This window comes from Colobus angolensis, unplaced genomic scaffold, assembly GCF_000951035.1.
Source record: "Colobus angolensis palliatus isolate OR3802 unplaced genomic scaffold, Cang.pa_1.0 Scaffold151, whole genome shotgun sequence".
NCBI classification, from domain to species: domain Eukaryota; kingdom Metazoa; phylum Chordata; class Mammalia; order Primates; family Cercopithecidae; genus Colobus; species Colobus angolensis.
This window is the reverse complement of record NW_012114611.1, coordinates 1,079,342-1,095,559: the sequence shown is the minus strand read 5'-3', so window position 1 is coordinate 1,095,559 and position 16,218 is coordinate 1,079,342. Positions and strand designations below refer to the sequence as shown.

Sequence of the window (16,218 nt, the reverse complement as noted above, 5' to 3'; positions counted from 1 at the left end):
TATATGTGTGCAAGTGTGTATGAGTGTATGTGCATGTGTGTATATGTGCGTATGTGTGCATGAGTGTATGTGTGTATATGTGTCCATGTGAGCGTGTGTACGTGCATGTGTCTGTGTGCATGTGAATGTGTGTGTATGTACATGTGTGCATAAGTGCATGTGTATATGTGTATGTGTATATGTGTGCATGTGTATGTGCATGTGTGCATGTGTGTATGTGCATGTGTGTGTGCATGTGTGTATATGTGCATGTGTGCATGTGTGTGCATGTGACTATATGTGTATGTGTGCATGTATGTGAATGTGTATATGCGCATGTGTCTGTGTGCATGTGTCTGTATGTGCATGCATGCGTGTCTGTGTGCCTGTGAGTGCATGTGGGTGTGTGTGTGTGTATATGTGCATGTGTATGTTTGCCTGTGAGTGCACGTGTGTGTATGTGCATGTATGTATATGTGCATGTGTATGTGTCTGTGTATATGTGTATGTGCATGTGCGTATATGTGTATGTGTATATGTGTATAAGTATCCATGTGACTGTGTGTATGTGCATGTGGGTAGATGTGTGTATATGAGTGTATGTATGTGTGCATGTGGGTATGTGCGTGTGTATATGTGAGTTTATGTGAAAGTGTGTATATGTGTGTATGTGCATGTGTGTATATGCGTGAATGTGTGTGTCTCTCTGGAAGTGCTGTCTTGGCTTCAGCGCATGCTCAGCTTCAGTGGCAGCTGCGTCAGGCAGGTCCCTGCCGGCTCTGAGGTCTCAGCCCTGCTTTCCTTCCAGAGACTGAGGACAGATAGCTCTATGTCTCTCCATAGTGGAGATCAGAACTGGAGGTCCAGCACCCCTACTGAGCATCTTCCTATCCCAGCTCTGTTCATCCAAATGCCATTAGGCTTGCAGCATCCAGTACTGACCATGCAGTCTCCCTGCCCCCACCCCACCCCAGCTCTGGGACACTGCAGTGACCTCCTAAATGGTCTCCCAGCCTCTGGTCTGTCCACTCAGCTTCTCACTAATCTTCCTTAAAGCACGACAACTGTGATGTTTCTTAGCAACTGTCAGTGGTTCCCAAGGTCCTCAAATCGGCCAGGCTGGGCAGGGAGTGAAGAGGTCTATTTCCACTGGGCCCATCACCTAATTTCTAATGTCCTATGCCTCATTACTTTCCGAGGACTCTGGGACTTGGGCTCTCGATTTAGGGGGCTCAGAGACCTTAGCTTCCCCAAGGAAGGACCAACTCTGAGATGCGGCAACCTGTCTCAAGTCCCGTGGGCCCTGGAGTCTCAGCTGCGGTTAGAAGCCAGCTGCAGGCATGTGCCCCCACCTCATTCCCTGCCCCATCACACCAGCCCTGCCTGACCCTCATGCTCCCTGTGTGACTTTCCATGAGTTTCTACAGAAAAGCACCCAAAGAGAGGGCACTAGGGGGAATGGGAGGATTCGGCCACTCTGAGGTCAGGGCTGTTCAGCTGGCTCACCCACTTCTCCTGGCACATTTGGATTCTGGCATCCAGTGAGGGGTCTGGGGTAGGGGTGAGGCCAAAATCCCAAGGCTCCCTGAGAATGTACTAAGGCTGACATGGGTGAGGCCTAGGAGGGGCCTGTTCCTCAAAGCTGGACCAGAGCCCTGAGAAACCTGGCCTCCCATCCCCTCAGGTGCTGCCCCCTCCACTGGGCAGCCCTGCCCTCAAAGATGGCAGAATCTCAAGGGAGGTGCTGATGTTTCTGGGAGAGAAGCTGGATTCTCACAGCGCTTCCAAAGCTCAGGTTGGTGGGAGTTGAGGGGAGGGTCTCCCTCGGGGTCTGGGGCCTCCTCCTCCACTTCTTTTCACCCCACTCTCGCACAGTCTCCTCAAGGCGGCACACGTGGCAGGGACGCCTGCATGCAGTGTGCAGTGTGCAGCTCTGCTCGGCTACAGGGCTGGGAGTGGCCCCCACTGTGCTGAGAATTCCCCAAAGGGTATGGTGAGAGACAGCAGAATGGGGAGATGAGAGACTAGGGGGTGCTGGGTGCTGGTTATGGGATACGCTGGAGCTAGGGGACCACAGAGTCTGCAGGCCTGAGGGTCAGGACGAGGTCAGCATGTTTCTGAGTTCGAGTTAATGGGAGGGTAAAGGGATTTAGTTATGGGGCTGGGCCTCTGAGGGCCTTCGTCTACCTGAAACTGAGAGGAGGGAAAGGGAATGAGTCTCGAAGCCCCTCTCATCAACATTCCCCTGCCCCACGGGCCCCAGGGGAGCTGCAGATGAACATGGGCAGGGGATGGAGCTGGGGGAACTGGCCCTGTGCTCTCCATTGTTGTTTCTATAACCTGCAGGATGATCCCCACCAGGGCCCTTTGAAGTGTTGATCTCCTAATAAGATAATTGGCACTGCAGTTCCCCCTACCCTGTGACTCACAGAAGACTGATAGGCAGTGCTGAATTCAACCACATAGCCTGTGTGTTCTCTGCCTTGCTCTGATTGTACCTCTGTGGGCCTGGCCCTGGCCCCTGCCACACCTCTTGGGGATCCGTTCATGCCACAAACAGCTCCTGGGCACGTACTATGTACCAGGCCCTGTTCTGGGCACGGGGGCTGCAGTGATGAACAAGCCAGACTACAATCCCTGCCCTTAAGGAACTTAGATTCTGCTGGAGGGAGGGAGACAATGAGCAATACATCAAGAAAAATAGACAGTGTGTCAGAATGAGATGCGCTACAGAGAGAGGGAAATAGAGTAGGGAGGAAGAGGGAGGGACAGAGCTGCACACACTTGAAGGATGGGAGAGAGGGCTATGAGCAGTCCCTAAGAACAGACAGAGGCAGGTGCAGAGTCCCTGGGTTTGGAGAGAGCCTGCCATGATCACGCAGCACGAGGCCAGTGTGGCTACAGCAGAGGAGAGTGGGGAGGTCAGAGAGGGCCTGCAGGCTGTGGGAAGCGATTGCGCGATGCTCAACAGAGGAACAAGGGTACCTAACACTCCAGCTGCTGTGCCCCGCATAGACACGCGGCACAGGGGCAGCCTGCAGGAGGCCATGGCAACAATCAACCCAGGCTGGAGGCTACGGGGGCTGGGACAGGGAGTAGCCATGAGGGTAGAGATAAGTTGTCAGATTCTGGATAGGAGTAGGGGCCGCAGCATTGATCTGGGGTGTGATGTGGGGGGTGAGGAGAGGGGAGGAGTGGAAGGTGTCACTAAGGCATTTGTTCTGAGTTACAGGAAGATGGGGAAGGCTTTGGGAAAAGCAGGCATCCCGGGGAAGGGGCAGGAGCTTGGTTTTATACATGTGAAGTCCGAGGTGCCTATGAGACTTCCTCATGCAGACCCTCATTAGGCAACCGGAAATTCTAGTCTGGAATTCAAGAGAGATCCAGGCTAAAGATGTAAATGTTAGAGTAATCATCATAAAATATCGCATTCAAAGCTTTGAGGCTGCCTGAGGACCTGAGGGAGCAGGGTAGAAAGAGAAGAGTCGGCCCTTTGCAGGATCAAGAAGACTGTAGAAAAGCCTGGGCGCTTGGTGGCCTGGACATCAAGGGACGAAGATGCTCTGGGGAGGGTGGTGGAGGGAAGGAACGGTTGTATCCAGTATTTCTGGGAGTCCATCAATATTAGGACTGAGACTGGGTCCCTGGATTTAGCTACAAGGAGGTCCCTGAAACCTGGATGAGAGTGTGTTTAAGAGGATCAAGAGAGAATGGTTGGGCGCCATGGCTCACGCCTGTTATCCCAGCACTTTGGGAGGCTGAGGTGGGCAGACCATGTGAGGTCAGGAGTTCAAGACCAGACTGGCCAAGATGGCAAGAACCCATCCCTAATAAAAACACACAAAAAATTAGCTGGGCGTGGTGGTGCCTGCCTGTAGTCCCAGCTACTCAGGAGGCTGAGGCGGGAGAATCACCTGAACCCAGGAGGCAGAGGTTGCAGTGAGTGGAAATTGTGCCACTGCACTCTAACCTGGGTGGCAGAGCGAGACTCTGTCTCAAAAAAAAAAAAAAAAAAAAAAGAGAGAGAGAGAGAATGGGAGGGAAAGGAATTGCGAGGAGAGTAGGGAAGAAGAAGAGAGGGAGGAGAGCCATTGGAGAAAGTGAGTGGAGGTTCTCTTAAAAGGAGTTTTGCTGTATATGGGGAGCAGGGAATGGGACAGGGGTGAGAAGGGAGATGTGGGTCGAGAGTGTTTTGTGGGTTTTTTTCAGGTGGGAGAAATTGCAGAGTGTTCCTATGTTAATGGAACTACTCCAGTAGAGAGGGCAATGCTGATGACTGACAGAGAGAGAGAGAGAGAGAGGAAAATTCCTGGAGAGACCTCCTCAGCCTCTCCCCAACTCCAAGCCAGCAGAACCACAGAAGGTGTCCTCTTTGAAGGGAACCACAGGGGCACTGGAAATGGCACCAGGCTGGGCACAGGACACCTGGGTGCTGGTCCTCAATTTGCCTGTTACTGGCCATAAGACTGTGCCGGGCGCGGTGGCTCACGCCTGTAATCCCAGCACTTTGGGAGGCTGAGGAGGGTGGATCACGAGGTCAGGAGATCGAGACCATCCTGGCTAACACGGTGAAACCCCGTCTCTACTAAAAATACAAAAAATTAGCTGGGCGAGGTGGTGGGCGCCTGTAGTCCCAGTTACTCGGGAGGCTGAGGCAGGAGAATGGCATGAACCCAGGAGGCAGAGCTTGCAGTGAGCTGAGATCGCGCTGCTGCACTCCCGCCTGGGCAACAGAGCAAGACTCCGTTAAAAAAAAAAAAAAAAAAAAGACTCTGTGCCAGCCCCTTAACACCTAGGGCTTCAGATGTGGAAAGTGAGTCTTACAGCATCAGGGCTGCCTGCCCCACTCCCTGGCCAGACGGTGGTGGAGATGCAGGGAGGTAACAGGTGTGAAAGTGCTTTGTAAAACATCAAGGGTGGAACAGAGTGTGGGGACTATTGCTATTATTTTAATAGCACTGGGGCTTATCAAACAAATTTAAGGGATTACTATTCACCCAGCCTTACTTGCATGCATGGCTCCCTCGGGTGGTTTACACACTCACTGCGACCTGACCCACGGGAAGCCAAGTAAACTCCCCGGCCGGCCCCCATGGGTGCCCACTGCCTCCAACATCACCAGCCTGTCTGCCCTGGCTTGACCCCTCTTCTCTCCCCTGCAAATGCCTCCCTCTGGGGCGTCCAGGTGCTGTTGCCCAGACTAGCTCTCCCGGATGTGGCCCTCCTCTTTCTCACCTAATCCGATTCCCCAACACATCCTTTGAAATCTTTCTTTAGGAAGTATTGCCTGAAGGGAAGAGCATGGTGCAGGGTCTGAGAAAAGTTAGTCTCTTCAGGTGACCAGGCTCCCAGTTTGCCCAGGATTTAAGGGCTCCTCAAGAAGTGGGGCTTTCAGTGCTGAAACTGGGGAAGTTCTAGGTAGCCTGGAATAAGCTGACACTTTAGTCTTGATCAAGGCCACATCGACCCATTATCTTGCCAGGAAACCATGGACAAATCATTCCATTTCTCTGGAGGTCAGTTTTCTCATCTGTAAGAAGAGGGCCGGGAGTTTCACTAGATCCCAGCCCTCCAGTTCCAAGCCTGGAGGTCATTTATTCATTCTACAATACTGGCTGTGTGCTACTCTGCAGCATGCACTGCACTCTCCCTGCTGACCAGGCATCTGGGCAGCCACGCTGCACATCACACACAGTATGTGCTCTATAAAGACCTGTGGAAAGGACACATGAATGAACCTGCCACATCCCCACTCAGGCTTGATCTCTATCCAAATCCCCCAAAACCTCTGCTCACTGCTCTCTCCCCATCCCATCCCCCAATTCAGCCCTGCCAGCCTGTCGCCCACAAGCCTCCGGAATCTGGACTAAGTTGCAACTCTGGCCTCTTGTATTGAGCTGAATGTTCCAGCTAGGGAGGGGAGAGTCTGGTCACTGCTTCCATTGTCAATAAATGTTGACCTTGAATGCCTTCCCAAGAGGATGTCACCAGTACAAGCTTGCCCACCTGGGTGGGTCCTGGAACACGATCACATTCGGGTGCGTGGAGCCCACCTGAGCAGAAGGCATGTGTTGGGCAGCTCCAGGCAGGTGTCTGTCCCTGGTCATCTCATCTCCTGGGCATCTGCTTCCAGCCACTCCCCACTTAGCCTCAGACCCCAAGGGGGACTCACACCAGACTGTCCAGGTTCCCAGATTGGCCCCGTCACTTCCTAGGATGCTGTGTGACCTTGGGCATGTTATTTGATATCTCTGAGCTTCAGTTACCCCATCTTAATTAATTAATTAATTAATTAATTTTGAGACGGAGTCTCGCTCTCTCACCCAGGCTGGAGTGCAGTGGTGCGATCTCAGCTCACTGCAAGCTCTGCCTCCTGGGTTCACGCCATTCTCCTGCCTCAGCCTCCCGAGTAGCTGGGACTACAGGCACCCGCCACCACGCCTGGTTACTTTTTTTTGTATTTTTAGTAGAGATGGGGTTTCACCGTGTTAGCCAGGATGGTCTCGATCTCCTGACCTTGTGATCCGCCCTCCTCAGCCTCCCAAAGTGCAGGGATTACAGGCGTGAGCCACCATGACCGGCCTCCCCATCTTAATTTATTAACAGTAGAACCTATCTTATAGACTTAAGACGACGATTAAATGCATATGGAGAGCTGGCTGGGGGGAAGCAAGTGTTCAATAAATGTTAGCTGTTACTGTTATCCCAACCATAATCATCATTATCAACATTCTGTTTCGTGAGAAGAGCAAAGAACATGCTCAATCTAACAGTGTCTCTCTCTCAGGGTGCTTAGAATCCCCCTAGCTCCAAGAAGTCTTCCCCAGTTGCCCCTAGGAGGGTAACTACTAACTTGGTCCACACGGCCAGGATGCACCCACTCTCCTGCCCCCTCAAGCACTGCTGCCCCTCCCCTGAAGGAAGGGGTGCCTCTTCCCAGCTCTGCCTCTGTCTACAGCTTCCAACCTGCTGTTACAATCTTCTCTCCTGCCCAGGTCAGCTGGTCTGTCCTGGAAACCAGGTTGAATTCCCCGAACAAACAAACAAATGCAGCGCTGGACCTAGCCCTACCCGCAGGTGCTCCCAAGGATCCAGGGAGGAGGGCCGTGGGGAAGATGGGAGGAGAAGGGGACTGGGGTGATGGTCAGGATGCTGGGAAGGCGGCTGCCAAGGAGCCAGACCACACTCACCAACGTAAACACACCCGCTCCCAGTGCTGCATAGACTGCATGGAGCCAGGGCACCTGCGGCAGAGGAAACATGGGCTTAGGGATGACAAGAAGGGGCAGCAGTCAGAGGGGCAGGGAGGAGGGCTCAGTCTAGAGAATGGAGGACATGGGGTAGCCCCGCCCAGCGCTCCCTAAGGAGCCCCAGGACTGACAGTGGACCCTGATTCTCTGTGTGCCCAGGCTGGGTGAAGTGCGGCATGGGATAAGAGTGATCCTGGTGGGACTGCTGGGAGAACTCCCCGCCAGCCTGGTCTTTCTTCCCGCAGCACATAGCCCCGGGCTCAGGGCTGATGAAGATGACTCTCGTGGGCCCTGTTCTCCCTCTAGCCTGGGACTGCTTGAGGCTGCTCCCACCTCCCAGGGTGCGTTCATCCCTGTCCAGCATAGGATCTGTCTGTCCTTGTGTCAGGGCACTCCTGGGCTGTGCCTTGGAGGCAAAGAACTCAGGACGAAGGGGACAAAGACTTGACCTCAGGGGTGTGTGTGGGGGCATCTGGAGTCTCTGCCAGCTGTGATGGTGGGCTTGCCTGCATAGGCTGGAACAGCACCTCCCCACCCTCTGCCCCCTGAGTCTCCCTCCAGGTCTGGAGTAGCCAGCTGTGGGGAAAACTCTGCTGGAGGCACCACACTAGGGCCCTCCATGGGGCCCTCCTCCAGAAGACTCGGAAACAAAGGCATCCCATCAACCAGACCAGGATCAATAAAGGGTTCTTTGAAGTTCTGTGGCCCCTTCCTGTAACACTCCTCCCCATACTAGACACACAGAGGGCCCCCAGGCCAGCTCTGGCCCCTCCCTTCGTCAACAGGATCCTGGGAAGAGCCAAGGAAATGCCAGCACCAATCCTGACATCCTGGAATGGACGCCAAGTGCCCGGAGGCTGGGGCTGGGCAGGATGGAGGTGGGGAGGCGGAAGTGAGGACTACTGCTCACAGCCCTGCTAGAAAAGGGCAGTGGGGGACCATGCACCACGTGTGGCTATAGGGGTGAGGGGTGTAAGCACTGGGCCCCTAGCAGCAGTCCAACAGCTCATCTCTTGGGTTCCCAGGATTCAGATCTCAGGGCCTTCCTGCGATGCCCCCAATCTGCCCCTTCTCCACATGTAGGGGCCCAGGTGCCTGCAGTGTCTCAGTTTAATTCCCAGGGCGGGCTGGACACCTCTAAAAGAGCCGAGATTTGGCCACCAGCTGGTGGACGCTCTAAGGATGTGGGTATGCCCTACTGCCCCACCTCCCGCCTGCCTGGCCAGCTAGATTCTACCTCTTTGGACTTGGCTGATCCCACAGGAGCCCCCAGAAGACCCTTCCTCAGGCCCTTCTGGGTCTGGTGGGTCTCGTGGAGCCCCAGTACTCCCTTCCCTGCCCAGGGTTTAAATGCTCCACACCCGACCCTCAATCTCACCTCCACCCCACAGAGGAGGATGGGAAAAGTGAAGCCGGATGTGGCTTGTGGAGCCAGGCAGGTACCCAGGCCTGACAAGAAAAGCCTCCTTGTTTGCTTACACTGCCAGCACGCCTGTGACAGGTGCCAGGAGGGGCCGCACAGGATGGCAGGCTGTGGGGCCTTGGCTCCTGGACTTCCCTGGTGGGCAGGGGAGGGAACGGCACCTTGGGCCAGTGGGGCCCCTTCCTCCCTGTGGGGCCTGCCGGGGACCCAGGGACTCACATATTGGAAGGGTAGGAGGATGGCCAGGATGAGTCCGCTGAAGAAAAGAGTCATGAGAAGCACGAACAGCACGCCCTGGCAGGAGGTGAAGTCGAACTGCAGGGACAGGATGCGGTCAGCTGCCAGAGTGGCCTGACCTTCCTGGGACCCCAGCTACAGCCAAGCCTGTATGGGCCAGGCTGTATGGGCATACAGGCATACGGGCATACGGGCATACAGCAGGCCACAGTCTCGTGCTCACTCCAAGAACCTGGCATTCCTTCCCTTCCTCGCCCTCACCAGGTTGTCTCCCTCTCCCCAGACCCAACTCACCCCTTTACTTCTCTCCCCAGCCCTGGGTCCCAGCTCTGAGCCCCCCACACACCCTATCTGCCTTCCCCTGCTCAGCCTCAGGCCGGGGGTCCCTGCCTGCAAGCCCCAAAGCTGACCTTGGTCTGGAAGCTGAAGACGGTGACTGAGAGGCAGACAAGGGCTGTGATGCCCAGGCACAGCAGCACGGAGGTGGTGTTGTAGTAGCTGAGGACCGTCAGGCCAAGGAGTCAGCTCCCAGGCAGGGCGTCTGGTCTCCCCCACCCTCCTAGCAGGGCCCCCTCTTCTGCCAGGACCTGGTCTTGGGATCCCTGGCCCTAATCTGGTGCCCTTTCCCCAGATCCCTCTGTCTGCCTCCCCAGCCTTTCTGCTGGGCCCTGCCCCTCCCAACAGGCTTAGACTCCAAATCAAATTAGAAGGATCTTGAGGAAGTGGGAGTGGGAGTGGGGAGGGGTTTGTGCCGGACCCAGAGGTGGTTTACAAGTAACTGCAGGTCATGAGTCTGGGGGCTTACAAGCTACAGTTTGGGAGGAGCCACCTTGCTCCCCTCCCCCTATCCACCAGGCCAGGTCTTGGGGTCGCTGTCCAGCTGAGTGCTCAAGGAGAGGACCCTAGGCCAAAGCCTCCTCCATGCCTGAGCCCGGGCCCCATCCACATGCTCCCAGGAAGTATGGCGTGTGGGGCAGCGCCCCTTGGGTGTGGCCAGTGCCTGGCTCCAAGCCTGGCCTACGGTCCTCCTCTCCTTCCACCTGCTCCCTTTACCTGGACAACATCCCAGTGAGGTAGGCCATGGACAGGGTCTGAAAGGAGAAGCAAGGTAAAGGAATGCTCCAAACTCAGACTGCGGGGGCCCAGGCACCCTCAAGGTCCAGCCCAGGTCCCTGTCCCTTGCAGGTACCCCTCAATTCTTTGTCTCTGTCACCCCCACACATACTGACTTTCAGGAGTCAGGCCTGGCTAAGGAGTGTCCCCGCTGCCAGTTTCAGGCTCTGTGCCAGCTGTGCCTTTCTTCTGCAGCCCTGCTCCCTGCTTCTAAGACCCTCCACTCTTCTTCATTACCATAGCTCTAGAATGCCTCAGGCAAACGCCTTAAAAAAATTCACAATGAAAAAAGACAGTGGATGGGGAGCGGGGCGAGATTAAGCCCATTTGGAAAGAGAAGATGGAATGTGTTTGTGGAAGAAGTGGGGTGAAAACACCCCTGCCCCACGCCAGGGACCTCACATTGGACATCCCCAGCCCAGTCTTCCTGGTCCTCAGTCCACCCTGCTTCCCTTCTTTCTCCATCTCCACTCAGCATCTGTCCTCAGCACACCCCAGATCACTTACAAAGACGGTCAGGAGAATCAGGTTCCAGGGGAAATGCCTCCTGCAAGGCAAGCCACAGAGTTCAGGGGAGAGTGGGGGGTGGGGGCAGTGGGAGCAGGCTGTGTCACTGCTGCAGGAAGGGGGTCTCTGACCAACCCCCTCCACACTCCTCAGAGCCTCTTCCTTCAGCCATCTCCCCATTTGCTCCCTTCTCCATCCCCCTTCTCCCTGCCTCAGAGGCACAAAGTAAAGGAGGGAGGGGCCGCCTGCTCAACAGAGGCCCAGAGAGGGATGGGGCCCTCTCAGGGGTGCACAGCTCACTGGTGGCAGGCAGGGCTGGGGCCAGAACTTTCATGATCCTGCTCATATTCCCACAAATTCTTCCTCAAGCCATTAGCATACCTGGGTCCAGAACAGCAAGCCAAGGTCAGGTAGGTTGCAAAGAACACAGCACTGTGAGAGACAGACAGATGGGTGAATCAGCCAGCCTCTCTTGGGCTCTCCCCCGAGACCCCTTGTTTATGCCACTCTCTGCCACCCCCACCCACAGGGCAGCCAGGCGGGAAGGGATGGGGAGGCCACGGTCATCCTAGAACCTAACAGTGGGCAGGGTGGTGGTTCAGTTCCAAAAGAGAGCAAAACGATGGGACGAGCCTGCTTCTAGAAACAGGGAATCTTGGGTCACATGAGATAGCTGTTGCTGACCACTCAATCCAAAGTGGCCTCCCCAGACGCTCTTGTTATTTTAAAAGCCCATATACAGCATTTTCCACGTGCTAGGCAGTTTAAAGTGTTTTATGAGTATCAATGAATGTAATCCTCATATCTTTACTTTACAGCTGAGGCACGGGGAGGTCAGGCAACTTGTCCAAGGCCATCCAGCTACCATGCTGCAGAGGCAGGATGAGAACCCAGACACTCTGGCTCCAGAGTCCCTGCTCATAACCACTGCCCCACACAGGCCCTTCTCAGCCCTTATCATTTACCTGGAGAGATCTTGTTAGTTATTGTACTGTTGGTCTAGCCTATTAAATTGTAAACTCAGCAAGGGTAAGGCCCTCGTCTGTCCTGCCAGCACCTGGCACAATCAGGAAGTGGCACCTGTCGGATGAATTTTTATATCAGGTGGCCACGTCCAGTGAGAGGCTAGCAGGCAGCTTGAGGGCAATCCAGAGATAGGGATGGAGGATTGAGATTTTCTGAGTAGTGGAGGCAGAGGCCAGTCCAGGAGGTGGGAGATGATGGCTGGGGACCCAAGGGTGGAGCTTTCCCCTGCCTACCTAGGTTAGCGGTGCCACCAATGCATAGTTTCCAACCCCCAATGGGCCTTGAACATGGCACTGCCATCCTTTCCCCATATCCTTCCTCAGTTCTCTCACCCACAATTTCAAGCTTCCTTCTCCATCCACAAATCTCCCAGGCCCCCTCACTCTTCATGCACAGTCTGCCTCCGGTGTTCCAGAAAGACTGGAAATGAGGTGAGCTCCCTTGGCTCCCTGCCTGCCACCTGCAAATATCATGTGGTGCTACTTGCCCTCCTGTCCCTCCTGTCCCTCCTCCCATCCCAGGCCAATCCTCCCACCCCCTTAATTGCCTGGGGATCTCCATTACTTAAATCTTTCCACTGGTACCTCTCCTCCCACACAAGCCTCCTCAGCTGTTTTCCATCTTTAACCAACACCTTCCCTGGCTCCAGCTACTGCCACTTCATCCTCTCCTGCAGCCAGGCTTCTTGAAAAAGTGGTCTCCATTCACCATAGCCCCTCCTCCATCTTCCCAACCCAACAAACAGTTTCAGTACTACTCAACAGGAGCTGGCTTTGCCACATCACTAGGACCTTATTGAGTGCAGTGGATACTTGTCAGTCCTTATCTTGCCTGGTCACTATCATTGTTTCCCTAGTTCCTCATGACCCCTGGGTCCCTCTACCTCCCTCACACTCCTCAGTTCCTCCAGGGTCTCTCTCAGTCTGCGTGGTTCCCTCGATGTGGGGTCCTCTCCAGCTCTTCTCCCATGCTCTCCCTAGGTGGGCTCACTCAACCACATGACTTGCTCACCCATATTTCTGATCTATATTTTCCTTTTCAACCCTAGTTTCTAATTTCCAACTGCCTACTGGGCAGACGTGACTATTCAGACACAAGTAATGCTCAACAGGTTAGAGGGGAACCTCCTGTCTCCCCTTCCTCGTCTCCTGTATTCCCTCCTGCATTCCCTCATGCATCCTCTAAATCACCCAATCAGAGACCTCAGCATCATCCTTAACTCTCACTCTGCTACGCCCAATTAACCACCTGGACTTGTTGATTTTTCTACCCAGGCAGTTATCAAAGTTGCCCTCTTCCCTCCACCCACTATCACTCTTTGCGGTCAGGGCACCTCTTTCTCTCTCTGGCTTGGAGTATTGCAGGAGCCCCCCTGCCTTCCACCCTCCATGCTGCAGGCAGATCCAATCATGTGACTTCCCTGTATAAAATTCCCAAAGACCTGGCAATGCCCTGTCTTGATGCATTGCAATCAGGCAATGCATTCCCACCCACCCCTCCAGCCCTTCTCTCACTGCACTCCGCCCCTCCACTACACCCCTCTCATCACAACCTGCTCTGCTGCCTGGAAACGTGCCTGCCACACTCTACTCCTGCTGGAAGGGACTGACTGGCAAGGACATCTGAGGCCTTGGTTAGAGGGGGGCATTTTCTGTGCACCGCAGGCATACCTCAACCAAAGCCTGAGCCGCCGCACCCTTCGGGCCAGCTCCTGTGACTTCCCACCCAGGTATAGCATCTGGGGGCCAGCCTGCAACTTATCAATGTTCTATTCCCACCATCTGACCCAGAGCTTGGTGCCTGGTAGATGCTCTTCAAATATTTCTGGATGAAATGCAAAACAAAACAAAACAAAACAAAAAACTCAAAAAACAAGAGATGCAGGAGTTGAGACAAGCATATTGGATTTGGTGAGTAGGACCCCTTCAATTTAACCCTTTCCTGGTCTTCAGTGGTTTTCAAATAATGAGGAACTGTTGTCACAGTGACTGGAGGGCTCTTCTGGTAGTTGGTGCCAGGGGCTGCTGAACATCCTGCTCCGTGCAGAATGGCAGAGCTATCCTGCCCAACTTAGGAAACACTCGGAACCTGCCCTCTTTCAGTCTCACTTGAGTCACTGGTCAGCCACCTCAGCGATAATGCTAATAATAATACCCTTGTCCATGTGGGTGTGGGTTCTAGCTCCCGAGCCAGAGTGGAAGCTTCCTGAGGGCAAGAGCCCAGTCTCCTTTTCTCTCTGGTTCATAGCTCTCTAACTTTCAAGACAAGGGGTCCAGAGGAAGGGCAGAGGGGCCAAAGACCCTGGGATTGTGGTACAGCTTGGGAGCCTGACACCCTGAATTCACATCCCAGCTCTGCCACTACTGTTGTGTGACCTTGGACAACACCCAAGACCCAGTTTCCACTTCAGCAAAACAGAAATACTGGTACCAACTCACTGGACTGTTGGGAGGACTGATGAGACAACAGTTCAAGCGCTTCGCGTGGGCCTGGCACAGGGGTGGGACTCCCCACTAGAGTTATGATAATTAGAGGCTGGCTGATGGACAGCTTCCTGGAAAGGCTCTGACCCACCTCCACCCAGCTCTGGTCTCACACTTTTCCTCCTCTGCCTGGATTTCTCCTGGCCCACCAGTTTTCCACCACCACAGACACGGTGGCTCAGTGGGCGCAATCAGACAGTAAGGTGAGAACCGATGGAGGGAGGCGACGAGGGCCTTGAGAAGCTGGGCTGTGGGTCGGGGAGGGGGAGGCTGGCAGCCCAGGGGGCAGGGAATGAGTCACTTAAGAAGTGAGAGAGAGAGAGAGCCAATGATTTATGTATCAGAGCCCCAGCCCCAGGGCCTGGGCAGGAACCACAGTCTGTTTACAGAATGTCAGGACAGGGAAGTAAGGCTCAGGTGCAGGCCAGCATCCAAACCCAATGCCTTCCCCCAGCTTGTCCTGCTCTAAGACAAAGGAGGAAGCAGAGCACAGAGGGCAAGTACATGGGTTTCACCATCAGAAAGACCTGGATTTCTGCCCTGGTTATGTTACTCTGAGCCTCACTTTCCTCATCTGTAAAATGAGGATAATAGTAGTGTCTGCCTGGCAGGGCTATTGAAAGATCAAGTGAAAAATACATGTAAAGTGCTTAGCACGGTGCCCTCCATACAGAAAAAGAGCTGTCTGCTTCTCAGTGCTCCTATTGTTATTCTAAAAGGAAGAGACCCGGATGGAGTCCTCAGGGAGCACAGGATGTGTTGCACGAGGTGAGACCCACCAGGACTCAGACATGAGGCCGACTTAAGGGGCAGGATGGAGAGAGTTGAGGGGTGTGAGGGGGCAGGGCAGGACCCCAGGCAGGGTTTCTGGAGGAAAAGGGCAGCATCCCAGTGGTGAAACTCCCAAGCACCTTTCACACTTTGGGACACCCTATGAAAAGCGCCCAGTTCATGCCCACCTCACCTCCCACTTTCGCCAGCACCCACCCTGGTAGAAGCCAGAGAAAGCATCTCTGTTTTCTGCCCAGAGACGTTGAAGAGGAGGGACTCCAAATCTCACCCTTCAGAGGTCAGATTCTCACACTCCACCCTCCCAATCCCCCCATCCCACCCAATGGAGTGGACTCTGCCCCCACTTCTTGGGCCTACTCACTCCTGGGCTGTCTCCCTGCCACCACCTGCTCAGAGCATGGAATCCAACAGACCCTCCCCCAGAAGGCTCAGAGAGGGGCCTAAGAATCTCTTCCCAAGTTCTCAGGGGCCTGAAGCTGCCAGAACATGCTGACGTGCCAGAAGCCATGCCAACCTGCCACATGGGCTGGCCCAGGTGGTAGACTCTGGGGCCTCATTAGTTTTACCGTACAGTGCCTCCCAGTCCCCCAAGACACATGCCTCCCCACCTGCCTGCAGACAGGCCCTCTGTCCTCTGCTCTAGGAAAGACTCTGGAACCCCCAGAGGCCAGGCTAGGGTCCTTACTGTCAGCCTGTGGTGGGCCTCTGTGAACTCCAGGCCCATCTCTGAGGCTACTCTGGGCTCGACGTGGTGCATGGGGCTCTGGGCTGAGCCCACCTCCCCACCAGAGCCCTATCCAGGAACAGACTTGGGACAGCCACAGTGTGTAAGCTCCTTGGCCAGGCAGTCAGAGCCTTGACCCCACAAGGCCCCAATGCTCTCCAAGATGCCTGGAATTCCCCTGCATGGAGCCTTCCACCTCTCTGCCAGAGAAGTCCCAGTTTAGAAAATGCACCATGTGCATTCTCGCCCCATGCTTTTGCTTAAGCCACTTCTCTCCTGGGAACGCTGTCTCCAGTCTTCATGGCCCATCCTTTGGGGGGTGCCCCTGATGTGGGCTGCATGCGCTGATGTACAGACTCACTCCTTCCCTCCTCCCCTCTCCGAATCCTGCATCTGTTCATGCTACCTTGGGCCACCAATAACTTTCCCTGCAGAGGCCTCCTCTCCTGCAGCCCCTATACGGGGCTGGGCTCACAGTGAGTGCAAGAGCAGTTCTGCTCTGAGCCCCAGGATGGTTCTGCTGTGGAGCTATCCAGGATGACTCCTTAATTACCCAGAAAGGAGGATCAGAATCATCTACACCTTCAAACCTCCTCTCCCAAGTTACCGGCTGGTTTCCTCAAAGAATATAGGACAAGCAGGAGCCAAGTGGCTCGAGGGCTGCAGGGAGCCTGCCAAGTAGAC

General features: G+C 54.8%; 1 protein-coding gene across 2 annotated transcripts in view; it reads right to left on the bottom strand.

The window, feature by feature from the left end:
- The window catches only part of FAIM2 (Fas apoptotic inhibitory molecule 2), a 32,359-nt gene that overhangs the window by 8,400 nt on the left and 7,741 nt on the right, over positions 1–16,218 (bottom strand). For both annotated transcript variants that reach the window (XM_011936156.1, XM_011936157.1), the window contains 6 exons: positions 10,891–10,941; positions 10,510–10,549; positions 9,943–9,980; positions 9,300–9,387; positions 8,872–8,967; positions 7,170–7,223 (listed from right to left, as the gene is read on the bottom strand). In XM_011936156.1, the coding sequence (XP_011791546.1) occupies positions 7,170–7,223; positions 8,872–8,967; positions 9,300–9,387; positions 9,943–9,980; positions 10,510–10,549; positions 10,891–10,941 (367 nt within the window). The remainder of the gene's footprint in view (positions 1–7,169; positions 7,224–8,871; positions 8,968–9,299; positions 9,388–9,942; positions 9,981–10,509; positions 10,550–10,890; positions 10,942–16,218) is intronic.